Raw genomic sequence first — 23,483 nt, 5'->3', positions numbered from 1 at the left:
CCTTAAAACAACTTGGAAACAGTACGTGAAGAAAACAAATATTTTTCTCCCTACAATTTTCCTAAGTCAGTGTTTTCCAATCCTTTATTTATTTTTTTTTAAATACCCCCTCCTCTCTAACCAGGGGTTTTTTTAGATATTTTGTTTCTAATCACCACCCCATATGGAATTTTAATACCACAGATATGTTATATATCTACATATCTATATCTATATCTATATACCTACTTCATATGCCTATCTCTGCTTTATAAATAGAAAGAGTAAGATTTTTTTTTTTGCCTCCCTAAAAACCAATTGTTACTCCTCTACAGGTGTTTTCACTCCCTGTTGAAAATGCACACTCTATAGATATATCTGGTTTCAGGTCACCATAGCAAATTTTAACTAATATTTTCAGGAGTGCAGGTTATATGAGTTCTTTAGGCAAAGAACTATGCTTTGTTATTTCTTCTCCAAGTTTTCATTTCATAATAATACTTATGCCATTTCATATATACCATAATGCACCCTCTTGTCCTCAAGAAAATTGCCAATAATGGAATGCAGATTTAAAAATTAGAGGAGTTATTCCAAAAAACAGTATTATATTTGTTTCCAGGAAACTATGTCACTTGTGAAAATATTTTTTTAGAGTGAAAAGTATGAGAAATTGATTTAAAATGCTTATTTACTAAAATAACTTGCAATTGGATTTCTGAGGCTAACAGGTAAAACAGTAAGATGAGTGGCAAATTTCTGAGGCTGAGGAGAAAAATAACCAAATGAAAATGACATGCATATGTAAATACAACAATAGAAATCGTTCTTGCCCTTTTAATTCAATGAATAATGTATGAGCATTTATAGGTGACAAATTATAAATGAGCTGATTGTGCCGTGTGGGTCTGAGAAGATAAAATGGTAGAGATGCTGCCCAAATGTAGGAAAGATACTTGAAATATGTTATCCAAGATTTGTGTTTCAGTCTCTATTTCACACTTCCATAGGAACATAATGGATATTAATGAGAAAATGAATGCAAATTTGTCACAAAAGAAGATTAGAGAACACAAGTCATAAGATATCCAATTCAGGTAACTCTCTTCTCCTAAATGAAATTCAGATTAAATAACATCAAAATAAATGCTTATCTGCATCCCTCTAGAGGTGTCTGCAAATCACCTGCTCTTAGCCTACAGTGTACCTTCAGTATTCCACATAAATAGTAAACTTCTGAAATGGATCACGGAATAGTTGAAAAGGTCATAATTATATTATTTTTCACCTAACAGGGTCCTGTCCAAGTCCTTTGGAAGAAAGGACCAAAAATATTATTGTCAGAAAAAGCTTATTTAATGAAAATTTTCCAAAAAGGAAATTAAACTTAATGATAATCTGAAAGACTGCTGTTATGGCAAATGTGTCACTTTCTTAATTTGGTCATTTCTTGTGATTAATGAGGTGAAATATGGGTGTCAGATTTTGTTGGAAGTTAAATAAATGGGTCTTTCATTTAATTTTATTTTAACAAATATCATAAAGCCAAATGTCCTCAGAGGGACACAGAAGCTACTCTTCTAGAAAAGATTAGTTTTTGAAAGATGGCAAATAGTCCATGCTTTAAGAAAGCCTTTCTGCTTCAAACACACAGCTGCCATAGAGAAACAGGAAACCAGAGAGACATCTTGGATTTAAACAAAGTAAACCTCTCTCCTGACCAGAAATGCTGTTCTTTATTGCTGGCTTCATTGTGCTAGCTCTCCCATCAATTTGTGACTTTCTTAAAAGAGGAATTTTGGGGGTGCCTGGGTGGCTCATTGGGTTAAGCCTCTGCCTTTGGCTCTGGTCATGATCTTAGGGTCTTGGGATGGAGCCCGCTTTGGGCTCTTTGCTCAGCGGGGAGCCTGCTCCCTCCCACCCCCGCCTGCCTCTCTGCCTGCTTGTGATCTCTGTTTGTCAAATAAATAAATAAAATCTTAAAAAAAAAAAGGAATTTTGTTAAAACTGTTAATCTTCTGTGCATAACACTGTGCTGATAAGTTTCTGTTAAACGTATAGTCTGACAGATACACCTTTATATTTATATGTTTTTATACAACAAGAAAAAAGTACTGTTCAAGTTTTAGTACTTAAGAGAACGAGACTATCCATTTATATTCATTATAAAAATGTGATTTTGTGTATAATACTACTAACAATGTTTAATCTTAGATCAGAATTAAAAATGAAAACTCTTACCAAAGAAAGCAAATTCATCTTTTCACATGTATACATAGCCTAAAAAAAACAAAGAAAAGTTTTTCCTGTTTCTTAACTAATTTTTAAATTTAGGTTAGTAGCAAAACTGGTCTCCAACTATATAACAGAAGCTAAGCAGCTTAATTTGTGCTTAAAAGTTGTTTTTTAGACTGCAAGATGATTCTAACGGGTACAGTGGTTTATTTTGGATTTTTTAAAAAGATTTTATTTATTTATTTGACAGAGAGAGGGAGATCACAGAGTAGGCAGTACTTAATAAGTACTTAATAACTACTAAGTATAAGTAGGCAGAGAGGCAGGCAGAGAAAGGGGGGGAAGCAGGCTCCCTGCTGAGCAGAGAGCCCCATGCGGAGCTCGATTCCAGGACCCTGAGATCATGACCTGAGCCGAAGGTAGAGGCTAGACCCACTGAGCCACCCAGGCGTCCCTATTTTGGATTTTTGAAATTATCCTGGAATTTGTGGGAACTCAAGAAATTACTTCTCTGAAAGCACAGGGCCATGTGTGATCTATTTTAAAAATAAACTTTCTAAAATATCATAATATGCTATTGCCTTAAATACTGAATCATGATAGCCCATACACTTGAATTTCTGTTACTACAGCTATTTTAAGAAGTAAATAGGGCAATGAATTCTTTTAAAGTACTTGGGAACATAATAGAATTTCCCCCAAATGGCAGTTATTATTGTTGTTAGTATTAGTATATTTGAATTTAACCCATAAAGATGTTAGTTGACATACTCTCTGTTTTTATAGTTCAAGCCAAAGTTGAGAACAACTGCTTATTTTTATAAATACAGTTTTATTGGAACACCACCACTCTGAGCCCACACTCATTTCTGTACAACAACGGTAGGGTTGAGTAGCTGAGACAAAGAGCATGTGGCCCGAAAAGCCTGTGTTGTTTATTATCTGGCTCTTTAAGAAAAACTTTGCTGACTTATCCCTGTTCACTGAATCTGCTTCCCATGTCCTTGCCTCAGCTGGTTCTGTCCCAGTGCACGGCTTCCTCACAGCCCTTTCCAGAAGGGGATGCTCATGCTCCAGTGTCCCACATGGCCCATGGAGGATAGCATGTGGATGAGGAGGAGATGTCTTCTTGTCTCTTACTCCTCAACACCCTTTAAGGTATATTCCATCAGTTTAAGACATCCTCTCATCTGACCCTCCCTGTGGCTGCCAGTCATTAATGTCTCCATCAGGCCTTCCTGCGTGCCCCTGCCTACACTCCTTCTCCAAGAACTGGCCTCACACAGAATGAGTTCAATGTCATTGTGAAGGTTTTAGCCAACATCTTAGTTTGATAGCTCCTTGCCATCTTGCCTGGACTCCATCATTATGTTTGAGACAATCACAACCATGTAACACTTCATATTTTATGTTTAGTTATCCAGAATTTTTCTGAAATCCTAAATTCTTGGTCCCACTTTCCTTATAACCTGCAGGCCATTGACAGACACTTGAAGCCAGTAGAGTGTAATGTTCCTCCTGGAAGCTCACAACTATCTTCATGTTAATGGCTTGCTAGAAGGAAAAACAACCTTAACTTGACAATGACAAGGCCTCAGCTATCCTGTGAGTCTTCTTTAACATAAGAAAATCCTTTTGAAACCTCCCTTTTCCTTAGTTCCCCCAACTCCCAATTATGTAAGCAGCCGCCCCTCACAACCCTGGGGCGGCAGCTCTTTCTGCCCAATGGTCCTGTCCCTCTGCTTTAATAAACCACCATTTTGCACCAAAAACCCAAAACTTTCTCTAGCTCTCTCAGCTCCACCAGCCTGGAAAATCTCCAGAGCTGCCTCAGTCTCAGTGTTGCCTTTCTCCTTTTTATGAGAGGCTAAAAAAGGCACAGACCTATCTAAATTGGTATCATTATGAATTTGTAGCTTCAAAATTCAGCTGGGTCTTTAGCATTGGAATTAATGTATCTTTAATTGCCTTAATTTTACATTCTTCACAGGGTCCATACCTTGCCATTTGATAGTCTTATTATAAGGCTGGATATAGACCTTGCTTTCTACTCCAGACAGAAATCTCTTGACTGGGATTCCTTCAATGTTCGAATCCTTGCATTAGAAATTCACCTGCAAATATTACTATTGGCCCATGTTTTTCTGTGCTTTTAATGACAATTCAATCATTGTGTGCTGGATCTATAGCAAAATTATACCCATTTTTCAAGTGTCAGGCTGTATATAATTTCTTCATGAGCTCCTGTCATTGGTACTCCACAGCATAAAACACTTGCTGTTTACTGTCTATGTTTCTTGCTAAACTGTAAGCTCCATATTCCACACCGTAATTAGGCAGCATCACATCACAGTAGAAGTTTAATCTAAATATTTTCTTACATACAACAAACCTCCAAGAAGAGGGGAATTCACAGGTGACTCCTTAAAAATTTCTTGATACCCACATGGATGTTAACATTCAATAGGTATATGCCATCAATTCTTTTCCTGAAAAGTTTATGTGTGAGTGGATTGAATTTTTATTAACCAAATCCATCTTTAAATGTACTGGAAGAATTCTAGATATCTTAGAGAACTCAACTATATGGCAAATTGATTTTTTTTTAACATGGAAAATGCTTTTATAATAAAAGTAGTTAAATTATTATTTTTCTGTCTTTTAAGTTTACTTTTTCATATATCCTATTTCTTTCTTTCTTTTTTTTAAATTTATTTGACACAGAGAGAGAGATCACAAGTAGGCAGAGAGGCAGGCAGAGAGAGGAGGAAGCAGGCTCAGCACCCAGCAGAGAGCCCGATGCAGGGCTCGATCCCAGGACCCTGAGATCATGACCTGAGCCGAAGGCAGAGGCTTAACCCTCTGAGCCACCCAGGTGCCCCCATATATCCTATTTCTTAAAGTGTAGTTCAGCTGTGTATGCATACCTAACTTCAAAGATAAAAGGGTTTTGAAAGAGTTATATGTCAACCAGTTTTTCCATAAACGTGTATCACTGAATTCTGATGTGTATCAGAAATAATTTTTCACAATAAAAAAGTGGTCTCTGGATGCCATTAAAATATTTAAGAATCAACTATATTAACAAAGGCACTCGATTGATAAGAAGAACTATTCCAAAACTCTAGGATGGTATGTAGGGTGCTAGAAGATGCTTATTTAATCACTAAACCTACCTGCTCCTTGGTATCTTCAGAGCAGGTGGTAACACCTCAGTTTCTAGCACAGAAATGATCACATCACATTGTTCAATTTCCCTCCTGCCCTCTCCATGGTATTATTGAGCTGACTGGCTTACTTATGGTCTTCTGAATCTGTGCTTGCCTACCCTTAGTAGGAAACAGACTAACACAAAGTGAGAAAGGCGGGGCACATGAGAGCGAGCTCGGAAGAGTAAGTAAGAGTAGGGGAGAGGAGTTTCCCTGACAACGTGACACGAAGTCACGCAGTCTGAGGGTGACAGACAATGAGCCCGGCAACACAGTGACCAAAGAAACATTTAAGAAGCAGACAATGAATCAGCTTTGGTCAAAGTCAAGTACTTAAGGAACTGATGTAAATTTTCCTACTTGTAAAAGGCACCGTCTGGGGCTGACCTTCACCTTGCACACTGATGTGCCCCCGAGTTGGCCGCTTACCTCTGCGAGATAGAACTCGTCGTACTGCCTCCTGAAGCTTTCTCCTTTGTGGTAGTTGCTCGCGGCCACTATCACATCCACAGTCACCATGCTCAGGATGAACATGTGGAAAACGGACGACCGCATCATTTGCTGAGGAGGGAAAACAGACAAACTCTAAACAAAAACAGAAACCGCTCTGGGAAGTTACCCCAATTTTAAATGAAAACAGAGGCTCGGCGAAGTTAAATAACTTTCTCACTATCACACAAGTCTTGGAGGTGGACCCACAATTTGGACCCAAGTCTATGGGCTACACCGAGGTGACATAATTAGGCATTCAAAAATAATGACTCTTATTATGATGGCTAGCTTGTATTCAATGCTTACAAAGTTCCCGGCCACACTCTAAGTATGTTATTTACTTTAGTTCTTTTCAGCTCCACTGTAGCCCTACACAGCGGGATACATTACTCAGTTTTTCCAGTGAGTTCAGAGAGATTAAGTCATTTGCCCAAGATCACACAGCAAGTGCACAGTAGAAGTAGGCTCCATATCCAAGTCTGTCTAAAGTCCTTTCATGGTGGGGTAGACAATATATAAAAGGAGAGAGGACAGGCTGAAGGCCTCGCCAAAAAAGGAGAGAGAAGCTGGCTTATGGAAAGGACCTGAGTGTGTAACAACACACCACTAAATCCCATCCGGGCATCAACTGCCCGGAGACTAACGCTGCCACGTGTGGAGGTCTTGTTTCTTCTTGGCATGTGGGGGCACGGATCCTTACATGTAATCTGACCTGAGAACACTTCCATTTTTGCAATGAAAATCACCTAACGAAAGTAGAACCTGGGGATGGGAAAAGAGAAACAGGGCTGCGTCCTCTGAGCTGCTGTCTTATGAGCCCACACATGTGACTTCGCACGGCCGTCAATACCTCGCACTTGTACAACACTAAGGACATGGGCTCAGAGCCAAATTGCATGGAGCAGAGATTCGACCACATCCAAGGTCTGTGGCCCTGGGTAAGTTAGCTAAGCCTGTCTGAGCTTCTATCTTCCTCATCAGTAAAGCAGAGATAACAGTAGCCCCTCCAAAGGTTTTTACCATTTTAAATAAGTCAGTATTTGTAAAGCACTTAGAGCAGGGTTTGCATATTAAATGTTCTATAAAACTTTGCAATAAAAATAAGTGCAATTCTGTGAATCCAGGCATTTTTTTTTCCCGTCCAAGAATGGCAAGGTAACTGCCCCAGGTCAAAGAATTAATTATGTCTTATATTTGATGGAGTCCAGGACCAAGGGAGATAAATAAAAGTGATAAGATTTAATAATTTGAGAGATGTCGGAGTTATCAGAAAAGCAGATACTTAGTAGGGGTCTTTGTCACTGTGGCTATGGAAGCATTACATCCATGTGCCTCTGACTTTATTTTACGGGTGATATGAAATCAAATTCCAGGACTGCCAATCGACATATTTAAAGGCACATCAATTCCTCGCAGGAACTACTGACCTTCATAAACCTGATAAGCAAATCAGTCGGCACGTTTCTATTCTCATTAGAATTTGTATTGTTATTTGGTCTCTCTTGAATTCTGAGAGTCGCGTTCCATAACAATTATTCCCTTTCTATACTCTTTTCAACATAATCTATTAAAAACATTTCAACTGAGTTCTTTATCTGCATGACAGAAAAGCCACAACTCTCTCTTTCTATTTTCCTTAGCTGTGGATTTGTGTCTTAAGTAAACTGTTATTACTGAAAGATCCAAACAAAGCTTTTAGCCATGGCTGTCAAAAAAACTTTTAAATTGGTTTTGTAACTGTCACAGCTTCACTTTGGTGCTGTCATTATAATTAGGTTGTTTTTTGTCTGAATGTCTATGTGTCCCTGTTGGTACAGAGTCATTAAAATAATCACCTACAATGGATTTTGATACACTATAATCACCACTGCTTAGCCGACTTTCTCCAAAGTAATAACTTTCAAATATTAAATAAGAATTAAGGTGTGCAGTAGCTAAATCTGAACATTAGAGCCAGTAACTCTGGCTTTGAAGTGAGAGCTAGTGACATGGTCCACGTTAGCTCAATTCAATCCAACCGATGTTGGCTGGCTGTTGGCTTCCTTAATTAAGCAGAAGGCTAGAAACATTACATTTAGACTCATGCTTGGATCTATAGCACAGTTCAAATTTACACCCTTTGATTTTTTATTTTCTCATAAAAATTAATGTAAAGGGAAATGTTAAAGTTGAGTCAGTTCCACAAAATATATAATTTGAGATTTTTCAGAATCATTTAACATGGATATGATATATATATATATATATACACACACACACACCTATAAACACACATATGCATGTGTGTGTGTATATATTTATACATGTATGTATATATTTCTCTATATAACATAAAACTGTTTGGATCCTGCATACACATTCAACTTTTTAAGGTTCCCTTCAATTGCAATGTTATTTTGGTTTAATCAGACAAATTTTACATATATTTTTAGTTTGGCTTTGATACAAGAAAAAAACAATTGCATGTGACAGTTGGAATTACCAAAATACAAAGAAAAGACTGTAACAGAACCATCCCCAAGGCAGCAGTATCTGTCAGGAATGCTTGGGAAGCTTACTAGCCAATGTGTGGTCCTTGGACCAGGAGTTTCCTGGGAGCATATTAGAAATGCAAACTGTAAGAGATTCTTCATCTCAGGAAATGAACTGAGGGTTGCTGGAGTGGAGGGGGGGTGGGAGAGATGGGATGGCTGGGTGATGGACTCTGGGGTGGGTATGTGTTGCAGTGAGCACTGTGTATTGTGTAAGACTGATGAATCACAGGCCTGTACCCCTGGAACAAATAATACATTGTATGTTAATAAAAAAAAAAAAAGAGAGAAATTCAGGTTCTCAGGCCCTATCCCAGACCTACTGAATCAGAATCTGTATTTTTAACAAGGTCACCGATAATTAATGTGCGTATTAAAGTGTGAGAGGTTCTGTTGTAGGGGACACTTCTTGAGTAGCAGTTTAAACTAGGTGACCTACAAATTTTTTCACAAATTCAGAATTTCATGACTCTGAAAGTCTGTAGTCACTGAATAGAATAGAGCAGTACTTGCTGGATATTATGATAATATGTTAGGCTATGCCATCACAAAAAGAATGCCTACCTTCCCCCACTCTCCAACTCCAAGATTAAAACCCACCTACACCAGGTTCCCAAAGACCAAAATATGCATTGGCTTTTCAATCATTTGGGTGAGTTTTATGAAGACCCCATCATAGACTCTTTCATGAAGTCAGGTCATGTCTAGAATCTGGAAAAGGCAAGAAAACTGTTTCTTCCCTAGACCTCCAGAACTAATGCAGTCTTCCCGAAACCTTCATTTTAATTAGCTGAAACTCATTTTGGAGTTCTGACCTACAGAACTATAAATAATATGTTGTTGTAAGTCTGTCAGTTTGCGGTAATGTGTTACAGCAGAATAGGAATCTGATACAAATACTGTTCGTAATTTTGACATACACCAGTTCAATCATCTCCTCTGAAACCTGACTGTACAGAGCGTCCGCGCTAGGAAATTCTACCTCCCCAAAGGGTTTCACCCAAGGTGATATGCCAGCAGGGGTCTCTGTAAATTTCATTACCCCAAATGTAAACCCATTATAGCAACCAAGGTTTATACCTTACTTTGTTTCAGAACGTGTAACGAGACAATGGGTTTGTAGCATGACACTGAGTCCCACTTCAAGCAGAAGAATGAGAAAAGGTCGCTTTTCTTTATGTTAGTTCCGAGTACGACCATGAAAGGAATGTTCCCAAGAGACTGTGAAGTCTTTACCAAATATGGACGGGGATCCTCACTCAATTCAAATTGACACCAAGATGTATTATCAAAACAGGACCACCATTTGAGTGCTTGGTTTGTGGCAAGTTTCCCCAAGCATGTTGCATGCTGATGTGAAAATCTCATTTAATCAACAGCCCCGTGTGATAGCTGTTTTGTGATCCTCTTTGACAACTGAAGAAAGTGCAGGGTAAGCATAAGTAGACTTGTAAACCCCTAGAGTTAGAAACTAGCCTCAGATATTTTGAGTCCAAAGTCGGTGCCCTCTTGCCTTCCCACAGGCAGTCAAAATGCCTCTGATGCTGCTCTGTGTATTAAAGAAGAAAGAACAGCATCTCTTTTGCTAAGTGTTTGTGATTAAATAGAGGGAACAAGCTTAAGAACCTTGTATTTGAAAGGTGAAGATGACCCGTTTCTTACAGAAGGGGGTACCATCTCCAGGGTGGGGAAAAAAGTGTCAGTTTTGAAGACAGGCTGAGCTGAGTTCAAATCTTGAACTTAACCTCTTGTGACTTGGTGTTCGTACAAGAGAAATGAATGTGAGATCACCTACATCTCTAGGTGGTAACGTGAATATAAATGAGACTATTTGGCATAGAGTCTAGCCCATAGCCAGCATCTTGCACTAAGGACACTCACTATTATTATTACTGTATTTGAAAACACTCTAAGCATTTAAAGGTAGAGATAGAATAGGTTGCTTGTGGGGAATGTAAGAAGGTACAATGCAAAAAATCAAACCAAAGAGATAACCAATCTTGAGAAGGACCGTGAAAGTGTATAAACTTTTAGGGAAGTCTCATGCTATCCCAATTTTAGCTTGAGTGCTTCATAGGAGCTTTGTCTATTAATTTGTTCAGTAATTTTGCCTATAAAACAGTGCCTTAAAGATTCTGAAGACTCCGCAAGCAAACATTCATCAAAACTGTGGCCTCGGAGGCCACAATGAGGATAAATTAGGATAATGAATAGTACAGCAGCTCAGAAATCAAATCTTTCTTTAAATTGCTGCTTGAAAGAATAAAATATCCTACCTTGGTAAACAAATTGCATGCATTGTACATTGTATCAGCCATGTACTACAAACTGTTTTAATTAGACCTCAAAAGAAACATATTTGGAGAACAATGCAATTATATGATGATATTCTCAGAAACCATCTTACATACAGAGCCATGAGCATAAGAACAAGAGCATAATGTAAAATGTACATTATGTACATTGTAAAATGTACATTATGTACATTGTAAAATGTACATTATGTACATTGTAAAATGTACATTATGTACATAAAACCTAAAATACATCTCTCATGGGCAAGTGGGGCATTTTTCTCTTCCTGTATTTAGAAGACATTTGGGTATGTCACTTCTATAATTGATATATAAAATAATGCTGTCTGATATAGAGAATTGTTAAAAAAAGCAAATACCTTTATAACAAGATTTAAAAACAGAACCAATAGATGTCCTTAGAAACTCTGCCTTTCCCATATGTCTGCCCCTGGAGAGCCAGAGGATAGATGGAAATCCACAAATGACTTCCCTCAAAGGTACTGAAAGTCTTTGATATCTGTGAGTCAGTCAAGCCCTGACTGGGTTGTTCTCTTTCCTCGATGGCAAGCTGGGGGGACTTCCCAAACATGGAAGTCAAATTGTAGAAAGAAGGAAGAGGAGGTTAGTAACACACTTTCATCTCTTGGTCAGCATGAGCCTGCCTATCTTTCACTCTACTCTGTAATAGTAAGGTTAGAAGTTAAATCATAAATTGCCAGGCAAGTATTACTGTTATAAATATTTTTCAAATGCCAACTCCACTGTGTAGGACAAATTCGATTTTAATGAAAAGCAAGTGCTTGCTCAGTGGAAAAGAAATGCCGCTAAGAAGGACCAACTATAATGCTAACAAGTCAGTGACTCATACTTCTTCTAGCTCATGTGACAGAGCCGGAAGTGGAATGTACCTCCCTGTCTCCAGGGCCTCAGCAGCGCCCCCTACTCTGACTGTGGACTTAGCCATGTGACTTGTTTTGGTAGCAAGACAATAGCAGAGCTGATGTGAACAGAGACTCAGAAAATAGAAAATAGTTGGGGGTTGAGACTTATTCTTGCAACTCCTGAGACCATTACACCGACATTCCAGGCAGGCTTGCCACATGGTGCCCATGGATCCCGTCATCTCCTGTACCCTGCACATCAGCCATGCCCCAGAAGCAGAGATGCTAGCTGATAAGCTAGCTGGGGAAGCTGGCTGACTATAGATACAAGACGTGCCCCGCTGAGATCAGCTGAGCCACAAACTTGTGAGTAAAAATGAGTGTCTGTTTTACAAGCTGTTAAGTTTTAGGGGTGGCTTGACAATAAACCCCCCAAGTCTGTTTCCTCACCCCAGGCACAGAGCTTAATGACAATACTTAGCCTGTTAACCTCGAAATGAGGCAGGAAGAGTGGTTCTCATCACTAGAATGGAATGGAAGTGATGTGTCATTTTGAAAGGGACAATGAAGAAAGGGCGTGCCTTCTCCAAGCTATTTCTCTCTTCCCCTCCGTAGTGACTTTGGAAATTAGGTGCTTCAGATGAGACTATAAAAAATTTTACTATATATAAAAATAAATATATATATATACATATATATGTATATAGATAAATACACACACACACACCCATATATATATGTATCCTATACATACATATATTCTATATATATAGAATACGTATATGGGTGTGTGTGTGTGTGTGTGTGTATATATATATATATATATATATATATATATATATATATATGCCATCTCTGATTGAAGGTGGTTGGGGAACACAGCCCCACATGTGGTATGCTGGAGCTGCAATTGTGTACATCTTTCCCCAACTTCACGCTCAATGTCATGTTGTTAACTTGAAATTGGCCATAGTAGGAACACCATGGAAATTAGCAAATGCTACCAGTCAGGACTCTCCCACTTCAAGATGGTTATTAAACATCTTAACCATCTGTGAGCATACCACTGGCCCAGGGCCAGCTGCCTCAGCTCTCTGGCACCTCCTTGTTACTCTAGGTTGGATGACACAAGTATCACCCCATTCTGATACTTAGAGACCCATCATGACATAATGTCAAGGGCACTCACACAGACCCTCTCACTCTTGATCCTATTTTTTAGATGTGTTAATGGGAATTAATTAAAACAAATTAGGACATTTAAGTTCAAGTAATTTTTTTTTTCTAAGAGAGAGAGAGAGAGAGAGATGGGGGGTGCAGAGGGAGAGGGAGAGAGAGAATCTTAAACAGGCTCCATGCCCAACACATAGCCCAGTGTGGGCCTTGATCTCACAATGCTGAGATCACGACCTCAGCCAAAATCACGAGTAAGACACTTAACCAACTGAGCCACCCGGGTACCCCTCAAGTTCTATAGCCTTCTATATGTGTATTCCAAGGAGCTGCACCATTCAGCCATGGGCACAACAGGACCCAGAGTAATGACTGGTCGATGAGGCCACTGCATGCATTCCAGCAATAAGACTCCCTCAGTGACTGTCCCTTCCTCAGGTCGTCTGATTCGGACTTAAGTCAATCATAAGTGAAATGCCAGACTGCAAGTGCTAACGTTTTCTGCCTTCTCACTAGCTTTCCACAGCCCATAGTGTTTCCAGTTAATCCCACCAGATTTTGACAAAAGGTGCTTTCTTCGTCTTAGTCATCAGTATTGTTGTGAGTTTCTCTTTGTTTTCATGCATACTTCAGTGAGAAGTTAGGAAGGTCTCCAACAAGGCTGCTAGACAGGGGACCCATAAACTATGATGATTTTAAGGTCTATGGGCACTTCAATGGACATTCCCATAGCTAATTAAAATGTCTATGTAGAATCACTTCAAATATACTTGTATATGTTTATTTTTATTTTTAGTATTAAATGGTGGACAAGTGAACATAACACTTGTTTTAAATTCAAGAGGGAAATCATAAATTTGAAAATGAGATTAAATAGCAGTCATTTTCAACAAATTTTAGATCTGACACAATGAAGGACGTCGGTTGTTACATTTGATGAATGCAGAGTTAAACAAGAATTTTTGACTCTATTGTATCTTGAAGTGGGAGATTCATTTTGAGATACTTAAATTACTGAGACAAGTGAGAAAAACAAGTTTGAGGGATTGAAAAAATAGGCAACAACAATATTGACTATGAAATGACACTTTTTTTTTAACTCTGTCCAAATCGGTCATCAGCCGTAGGGCGTGGAGGGCGTCACACGGCTCCTCCAACCCCTTTAATGGCACTGATTGTGCTGAACACTGAGATAAATACAGAGCAGTCTAAAACCTTGGCTGAAGACTGGCTGCATATTTAACCCCAGAAATCAAGACTCAGAAGAAGAACAAGGTATCCTTCATTTTTTCCTAAGGTGTTAATGTAACAAATATTTGATGGAAATTTGTCTCCAAAGACTGTATTATGAATGCCTGGCATAGGTTGGCAAATGTCTCCTGATTAATATAAATATCGAAGAGTCATGGGACTTATTCAAACTGGAAGATGAAAACATACAACAATATAGGAAGTTAGTTTGGGATAATCTGAAACACAAATTATTTTAAGATGTTCTGAATACTTTTTTCTTCCAGTGAGGCCCCAAAATCAAAGACGCAAGACCATTTAATCAATAGAAGATAGATAAATAAATAAATATAGAATTAATTTTATCATGTCTGGTCTCTATTCTAAATATAATTATTATCTGAAGTGTATATATATTCTATTTGTATATATAAATATGTAGAATATATATTTAAAATATATATATATACACATATATATAAAATACAAAATGTTTAAAATTGAAAAGTTACACAATCAGCACCTCACTTTAGTTAATTTAACCATAACTGGTTTCGAGACTATAATAGGTCTCTGTCAATTATCTTCTTATACCTTTTGTTTGTGCTGTTTTGGTTCTAACTATTTTATCTTTCTGGTTTTAATTCCCAATCCAGGTTCTTATAGAATACTTTTTGTTCCTTTTCTTCCCCCCGTAACTCTTCCTCCGAGCCAGTCATTTTATGTTCTGCTGTTAGAGACTGAAGACCAGAGTGTGTGAGCACACACCAGGGTCTGGGACAGGTGTCACCGGCACCTGTGTAATGGGAGGGTGAGAATTTGTGTCTGCTGTGAGGTGGTGTAGTTCTGTACACGAAAGCGCGTGTATGCGTACACTCACATATAATCCCCCAAATATTTGCCAGATGCTTATTGTGTGAAAGCTATGATGGAAGGAACTGGAAGTAGAGAAGAAAGTTAACAAACTGAGTTGGGGTGTCAGAGATCACTCACTGTACTGAGGAAGTTTCGTTTGACCTGATTTGGAAGATAGGGGTATTAGACAGGGGTAGGGGTGGGGGGATGATTCAAAGAAACAGAAAAGACTGAATTAATGACAGAATTGCTGACCAGTCAGATTTGGGGAGGACGGTGGGGCAGGAAATGTCCGGTTTCTATGTGGGAATGGGTCAGGGAGAGGTGTGTTTGGTTTCTCAAGATGAGAGGGGCAATGGGCTCAGGAGAACAAGTGGGCGTATGTCTGTTGGACTCTTTGGGACAGTCCTGAGATGCAGAAACAGGGCTGGAGCAGGCGGGGAGGTCGGACTACAGGTGTGCACGAGCACAGGCTTCCTGGACGGACACAGTACTGTGAGGCAGGAGGCAGTGGGGGAAGCATGTGCTCACAGTAATGACAGCCATTTCCACAACCTTGTGACCACTGTATCCCACACACTGCATTAGACATTTTATGTGCATTGTTTCTAATCCTTACAAATCCCTGAGAGATGTCCTTATCCCCATTTTTCAAGTCAGCAAACTGAGGCTCTGGGAGATTTAGCAGATTGTCCCTGGTTCTCCCGGGCCAGTCCCAGATGGGTCACACCATCTTGTCACTTCGGTCTGTAAGCACAGCAGAGGATGGAAGCGAAATTCTCCTGGGTTCAATCAATTCCTGAGATTGTCTGCCGGTTCCTGGGAAGGTTCATTAATAAGATAGACGTCTGCGAATTGCCTCGGATGTCGCTTCATCACTTGAAATACACACATCACACAGTCCACCTCCCCCAATCTTTGCCTTCCGTGGAAATGTTCTCAGAAAGCATTAAAAACACTAGAGTAATACTTTTGCCACCATTTGACCCACTTATGGTAAGAGCCTATTATCTCTGTTCTTTACAGACAGAGGCGCACGAAGCCACAGAGAGACACGGAGCTCGAGCATGTCGAGTCTCGTGCACACTTTCATTTTCTTGTCAGTGACTTTCTTCACAGTAATAGATCACTGTGTGTGTTTGGGAAGATGGCTCAACGGTGCAGCCACATCTGTCAGACTGTCAAGGGATGAAAACTCCTACCTGAGAGGCAGGAGAGAAATGGCTTGTCACAGCAGCTACTGGGGACCAAGGTTCCCGTTTAACAGAACTTTTTATCATGCATTAGAGCAACCTCTTCATGCAGCTGTTGCTTAGGCTAAAAAGGAGTATAAACAGCTAAGTAAGTGGCTGATGTGAAAAGAGTTAACTATAACTTTTGCCTTTTCTGAGATGCACAATGAAGGACACACCAAAGACACTTTCTACGTGGTGCTGGTAACGCTACCTAACAGAGCTGCAGTACTGCCTGAAGAGGGGCGAGGAGTAAAGTGTGCATCCCGATACCAAGCACTGAAATTTCAGGTGTAGCTCTCTACTACCTTAGTGTCTTCTCAGTTAGACAGAAGGGATAGGCCCCTTAGAATTGCACAGAATTTCTGAAAGTCGTTTGGAAAAAATCAACAGAATCTACAGAATGAATGAGCAATCTACAAAAAAATATAAGTGGCTTAAGAATCTATACAGAAAATTCGTGACTTTCACAGACTGTAATCAGGCAGATCTAAATTGAATGTTGTCTCTTCACACCATCGGGGGTAAAAGTCTGATAACATCATTGTGGGCAAGGATGCGAAATGCTGAGAATTTTTACAGGTTGCTGCTAGGAGTAAAAAGTGCACGAGATTCTGGGGAGCCGTGGGGCAATATCTCAGAGAGCCTAAGGCTGTTTCTCTCCTCCAGAAAGTGCTCTCTTAACTACAGACACTCAAAACCTTCTCACCCATGTGTACAAAAAGGCAGAGACAGGAGGTGGCCTAGAATGTGGGTAATAGAAACAATAGGGGAGGGGAGCCTGGGTGGCTCAATTGGTTAAGCGTTGGCCTTCAGCTCAGGTCATGATCCCAGGGTCCTGGGATCGAGCCCCATGTCAGGCTCCCTGCTCAGTGGGGAACCTGCTTCTCCCTCTGCCTCTGCTGCTCCCTTTTCTACTCCCCCTCTCTACTCCCTGCTCCTCCCCCCTGCTTGTGCCCTCTCTCTCTGTCTCTCTAAAATAGATAAATAAATAATACTTTAAAAAAAAGAGCAAAACAATAAAAACCAGCCTTGGTGTCCATCATTAGGTGGATAAATGAATGGATGACAAACAAACTAGGGTCTGTTGGAGGAGGACAATACACTGTGTGGAAATGAAGTGGTTAAAAATATGAGGTGGCCTGCATGGGACAGTCCCCAGTTAGTCACCAGCTACGTGACCTGCACCAAATTACTTCAGCTCTCTGTGCCTCATTTGTTCCACAGAGGTCATGAGAGCCCCTGCGTCAGTGGCCCTGTTGTGAGCATGACATCAGGGAGCACCTCGAACCCACCGCTGACACGCAGGGAGTGGCCCGTTGGTGTGAGCTGTGATCATTTCCAACAGTGGCTACAGAGGTATTCTTCCCATCTGTGTCTCCACATTGTTTCATAATCTTTTTAACGCAAGAAAGGGACTGAATATTATATTGGGAAGTGGCTCTAATTACAAGTTATTCACTTATAAATACGAGGAAAGTAGGTGGTGTTTCTTCAAAGAAACTGTCCCCACACAGGGGTGCTTTGAACTTCAGGTCAGACCATAATGGTCTACTTGGCCCTTAAAAGAGTTCTCAAGCCCTGCAAGACTTCAAAGTTTAATAGGGAACCAGCCCCTGAGTAGTAACTCCCAAGGTCAAGTCCCACTACTCATAAGGACAAAAAGTTATGTCCCTTCTCCACCTGCTCTATGAAGCTCCCCAGGGTGTTGAGCAGTGGCTCCTGTAGACAGAGACAAGGCATGGTCTTCAGAAGGGATTAAGAAGGGAAAATTACTTTGGGTTCCTACTGTAACTGAAGGGAATACTTCACTCAAGTGGACTTGCTTCTTCCATTCCATTCCCATGACCAGCTGCCCCTAGCCCAGCTCCCATTTGTGTGGCCTGCTATGAAACTATAGTCTCCCAGCCTCACACCCATCTTTGGATGTTCCTTGGTGAGTCTCTTTAGTGCTCTTGAATGACAGGTCGCCAAACTCAGTGGCAAACAGCCACATTTGGGCACTGTGAAGGAAACAGAATAGAGCCAGCCTTCAAGGAGAAAAACAGAGGCAGATGCACGGACAGAAACAAAGATGAAAAATTATGTGTCTTCCCACAGAGAGTGAGAAAAACACAAAGAAAGCATAGCCTTCTGGCAGGTCAGACTACATGCAAATGCTCCCTGTGAGCATAAGATCTGTTCCTTGCAACCAAACAATTCTTGAGTGGGATGTAAATTCTTAATCCTCACAGCTGAGGAAGGAGGCGCTATCCCTATTTCACAGCAATATGCCCAAGGTCTTCTCACTAATTAATAGCAGAGCTGAAATATGTCTGTCTCCAGAGCCTACCCTCTAAGAGGCTACAGTATGGTGATTTATTCTCCCTCTGGAACAATGCTGTGCTGGGTGTTATCTCACAGAGTGCAGTAAGGATGTCTGAGGCTGCGGAGGCAGGGGTGAGAGGTGAGGGAGTCAGGAGTCATATGCTGGAGGCAGCTATAGCATAAAAAGAAAAGGAAACCAGGTCTAGGGCTTGGCTCATCCCTATTCCCAGACTCTTCCTTGTCACTTGCAGCTATCTTGTTCCCATAATAAGGACGAATGCCAGGAAGGGGGGGACCCCAGATGATGAACTTACCAGCAGTGCTCAGGGAAGTAGAGAAAGAGGCAGAAAGACATTCTAGGCAGGACAGAGGTGGAGAGAAGGGGTGTTTCAGGGGCTCTAGAAGGTTCACTTATTTGTCCTTAAGTTAGGAATGAATTTATAAGGAATGGCATAGATCTCCTGCGGCTAAGTTCCTTAGTAGATGTGGTATGAATTTCATTAATAACTGGCTAAACATGAAAAATGTCCTAGCAAAATTAAGTTAATGAAGTTAACCAACTAAAAATTTCAAGTGTTACCACAGAGCTCACCACTCATAGCCTAGCAGGTCTTGCTCTGAACTTGTGGTTTTGCAACTACATTTAAGGGCATATGCACTTTCATTTATTATGAAAACAGAAAAGACCATGCTAGGGGTGCCAAATTGAATCCTTCCCCTGCATGACTGTGTATGACTCCTGATATAGTTATAATTATATAGCTGTGATTACACTTAAAATCTGTGTCTCAGAACACAGAGAAGAATTTGTAGAGTTTCTAGTTACAGACCAAAGGTGCCTATTTTTTGCTCTACAGAGCGTATTATTCTGTAGAAGAGTAAGAAGATCTCTGAGTTTCCTAACTCATTTGAAAGCTCCAAAATCAATATATGCAAAGAGGAAGCAGAGATACCACCATGATTGCAACATTGGGAATGAGGAAAATATGTGTGTGGAAAGAAACAGGAAACAATAAAACAGGAAAAAGCAGGAAACAATAAAAAAAAAACTGAATCTCATTGCTCAGATCCTATCACTGCCCAAGGGAATATATAAAATCTCAATAGTTTTATTGCTGCAAGTTAAAAAAATATACACATATACATATATACATGCATATATATTTTTACATTGCAGGAATACATATACAATATATAATATATATATTTTAGATACATGCACACATACAGAGAGAGAAACAATTATACATCAAACACTCAGAATCACAGAAGCATCAGTCCCACCATATATTTAGTTTAACTGTAGTAGGGAAGATTAAGCCACATCAATCTATCTTATTTTATTAAAATACTTAATTACTTGTGGTTGGCAGGAAAGACATGCAGATGTTCACACCAATAAAAGAGACTAGGATACAGAAAACAGAATAGAAAGTAAAAATATAAGAAAGAATACCAATGAAGAGAGTAAGCAAATCCAAAGCAAAGTCACCTGAAACAAGGGCAGAGATGACTTTTAAATGTCCTTCACTTAGAAAGGCATTCAAGCCAGTCTCCATTTATGTTGAGTCGGTGGGTTTAAAATTTTGAAATTTTGAAAACATAAAAAGTATGGAAAGACTATCTCTGAATAATTGAAACTCATGCACGACTTACTACTATACCATCTTTGTGAACGAAAGTTATATTATGGTAACTTAGTTCATGGGTTACCTATTTTATCGGAGCGGTAGGATATATAGGTTTTTGGGTAAAATATTCTGTTTTAAACTTGGGGTCAAATTTTATTTTGTTTTATTTTATTTTATTTTTTAAGATTTTATTTATTTATTTGACAGACAGAAATCACAAGTAGACAGAGAGGCAGGCAGAGAGAGAGGAAGGGAAGCAGGCTTCCTGCCGAGGAGAGAGCCCAATGTAGGGCTCAATCCCAGGACCCCGGGATCCTGACCTGAGCCAAAGACAGAGGCTTTAACCCGCTGAGCCACCCAGGCACCCCGATGGGGTCAAATTTTAAAACAAAGTTCCACTCTCAAGACAAAATCAACAGATCCTTTAATACTCAGATGGGGACTCTGGATGACCACATTACCAACTTGCAAATATTTATTCCTACCTCATTTTTCTGTGATGGCCAAATTACTAAGTCAATATAGTTACAGCTGTTCATATGCTTCATTCCAATAAATTCAACTTTTTTGGTTGAGATAGGAATTGGTTTTCACTCTTTTCAACTATGTTACTACTAAGTCTACATTTCTAAATTCTGACCTATTTATTTCTCATGCTGAAGAAGTTAAAAAGAATTCAGAAAGCCGTGGGAAATAACAGAAGTCATGGTTAGGTCCCATCGAGCCTCTGCCAACATGTTAGAGGAGAGACAGTCTGACAAAAGCATCCAACGTCATCCAACTTTGATGGGAACTTTCTACAAACAAATCTCAAGGTACTGCTTGTTTTAGACTTAGAAATAAATGCTTGTATAGAAATAGTGTCAGTGCCATCATCCACTCAATTTCTGGTTACCTACACCAAGAGAACAGAGCTTCTACTAAATGAGAAGACAAATGAGTTCTTGCGCAAGCCAAGAAGGGTCTACGTCCTTCTTTCACTTGCTTTTTCTCCTGTTCGGTAAACACCAACTGAGTCTCTTCCATGTGTCAGGAATAGTTCTGACAGTGACCACAAATGCTGTGGTCCATACTGCCATCGAGTTTCCTCTGGTTGGAGAAATTATTATATACCCCTTTATATTATAAAGGGGTATGAATTATACCCCTTTAATTTATTTGATGAAAATTACGATGAACACAAAAGAAAAGCTTGGGATGGTGTGGAGGTGATCTGTTCTTTGAGGGTGAGGAAGACTTCCTTAAGGAAGTCAGACTCTTGAGCTGAACTGAGTGGGACAGGAGAGTGTTCTAGAAAGAAGAAACACAGAAAAATGACAGTGCCTTCAGGAAGCAGAACTGCTGTTTTATAAGAGACATACAGAGTAAATGCAGGAGTAATGGGTCTTAGAGAAACTGGCTTTTACTGTTAAGCTCCAGGCCTCCTCTGGAAGGGGGTGAGGGAGGATAAGTTGGAAGGAATTTAAGCAAATACTTATTTTTTAATGTTATTTCTTTAGTTTACTTGTATGTTTTAGGACAATGTAATGTCACATTTTGCCCATTTTAAAAATAAAAAAAAGTGATATATTCTACTATTCGTCTTTGAGGGTGAGAGGTCATTATAGTTCTAGACAGGAGTGAGTGAAGGATTCAGATGAAAATTTCCTTGTTACTTAGCGTTAGACAGCATTAATCATTAGCAAAAGCCAACAAGTATTTCATGGCCATTTTATTTTAAATATTTTTTCCTCACTTCTTTTCTTTTGCTTTTAATTAATTTATGAGTGATTAATCAATTTTTCACTTAGATATGGAAATGAACTCTATTCACAGATCATGCTCACTACAAACAGATCGATCCCTTGGCCATCCCACTTTGCATCTGGACTCGTTCACATCGACTCTTCTGGAAAGCTTGATTTAGGACCAAACACGTAAAGCTGAGTTGAACGGAACTTCCTTTGTACTGAAATGCTAGCCTTTCTTCACCTTTCTTCACCATTTCAAACCATATGTATCATCAGTCATAAAAGTTATCAAGCATGCCACCGTATTCACCAACATGTCTAATATGCAGATCTCTTGGATGCCACATTGATATAATTCTAGCCTAACATCTACCCACCTCTCCACCGACCTTCATTTTCCTATACCCCTGTATAGTTCTGTCCCCTCATTACACTCTCCTGGCCATTTAATCACTTGCCATTGCAAATCTCTGTGATCAAGAGGCTAACTTGCTTTCTAATTCCAGATGGCAACCTTGAGGCATCTATTCACAAGCATTAATACGCTTATTAAAGATATATTTTATTTATTCATTTGAGAGAGAGTGAGAGCATAAACAGGGGTAGGGTCAAAGGGAGAGAGAGAAACAGACTCCCCACTGAGCCGGGAGCTCCATGTGGGGCTCAATCCCAGGACCCCAGGATCATGACCTGAGCTGAAGGCAGACCCTTAACCGACTGAGCCACCCAGCCACCCTTAATACCTTTTAAGCAATTAAAGGGTCTGACTCCGTCAGACTCTGATTTGGTATTCATAGCTGGCCTGATTATTTCTATTACAAACTTGTTTCCTCAGCATGTTTTTTCCACTGGATAAAGCATGGAACTAGGAACCAGAAGACCCAGGTGTAGGTCCCGGCTTCTCCATCTGGCTGAGGTGCAACTTTAGGAGGTCACCCAGGCCCTCTGGATCTCCACTTCCTCCTCTACGAAGGTGGAGGGAGCATACTGGTCTTTCTCCATCACTGGGCTGTATCAAGTGAGGGCCTTCCCTGACTCCAAAGGAGGACTCCAACATGTATATTCCCACAGCATCCCGCATTGCTTCTTTAAAATCCTCATTACTCTTGTGATTGCTAGTTTGATGCTGGTTTTTTCTCCACCCACCCCGAAGTACCCTTCAGTAAGTCCCCCGAGGGGAGGGGCTGTGCTTTTCTTGTTCAGGACTCTCTTAGCGTCGACATATATCAGCTGATGGATTACTGAGTAAGTGAAGGTGCATTTAGGCAAGAAGCTACAATTGCTGTCATTGTTATTACTGTCAGTAGCAATGACAATGCTAGAGGGAGTTGTAGAAGTTGACTATTAGCACTGTCACCATTCAGTATGCAACAGGCAGAGAGCCACACGATAATATTAGATATCATCAACATTCATTGTAAACTCTTCCTCTTCCCTCTCCTTTCTTTAAACTGATGGAAACTCACCACTTCATGATTAAAAGGCTGTCTAAATGTAGCCCCCAGTAATGGTTCAGAGTACAATATTTTGCTTCTCATGCATTAATCCTTGAAATGCACAATGAGCCCCCACCTAGAGAATGACCCCAGAGAAAGAAAAAAGGTGTGTTCCTACCCTGAAGCATGTAACAAAGCCTTTCCAAATTTGGGGGAGGGGCACAAAGAACTATAAAATCAGCCCCTTGTGAGAAGAGAATTTGTA

The 23,483-nt window shown here is 39.9% G+C and overlaps 1 protein-coding gene across 4 annotated transcripts in view; it reads right to left on the bottom strand.

Moving 5' to 3' along the window:
* NALCN (sodium leak channel, non-selective) overlaps window positions 1-23,483 on the bottom strand; it is a 303,765-nt gene that overhangs the window by 167,281 nt on the left and 113,001 nt on the right. For all 4 annotated transcript variants that reach the window (XM_032881092.1, XM_032881089.1, XM_032881090.1 and 1 more), the window contains one exon: window positions 5,853-5,984. In XM_032881092.1, the coding sequence (XP_032736983.1) occupies window positions 5,853-5,984 (132 nt within the window). The remainder of the gene's footprint in view (window positions 1-5,852; window positions 5,985-23,483) is intronic.

The sequence above is a fragment of the Lontra canadensis genome, unplaced genomic scaffold (genome assembly GCF_010015895.1).
Source record: "Lontra canadensis isolate GAN:19392208 unplaced genomic scaffold, GSC_riverotter_1.0 scaffold73, whole genome shotgun sequence".
Lineage (NCBI taxonomy): Eukaryota > Metazoa > Chordata > Mammalia > Carnivora > Mustelidae > Lontra > Lontra canadensis.
Note: the sequence above shows the minus strand (reverse complement) of the source record. Positions and strands in the feature narration are given on the sequence as shown.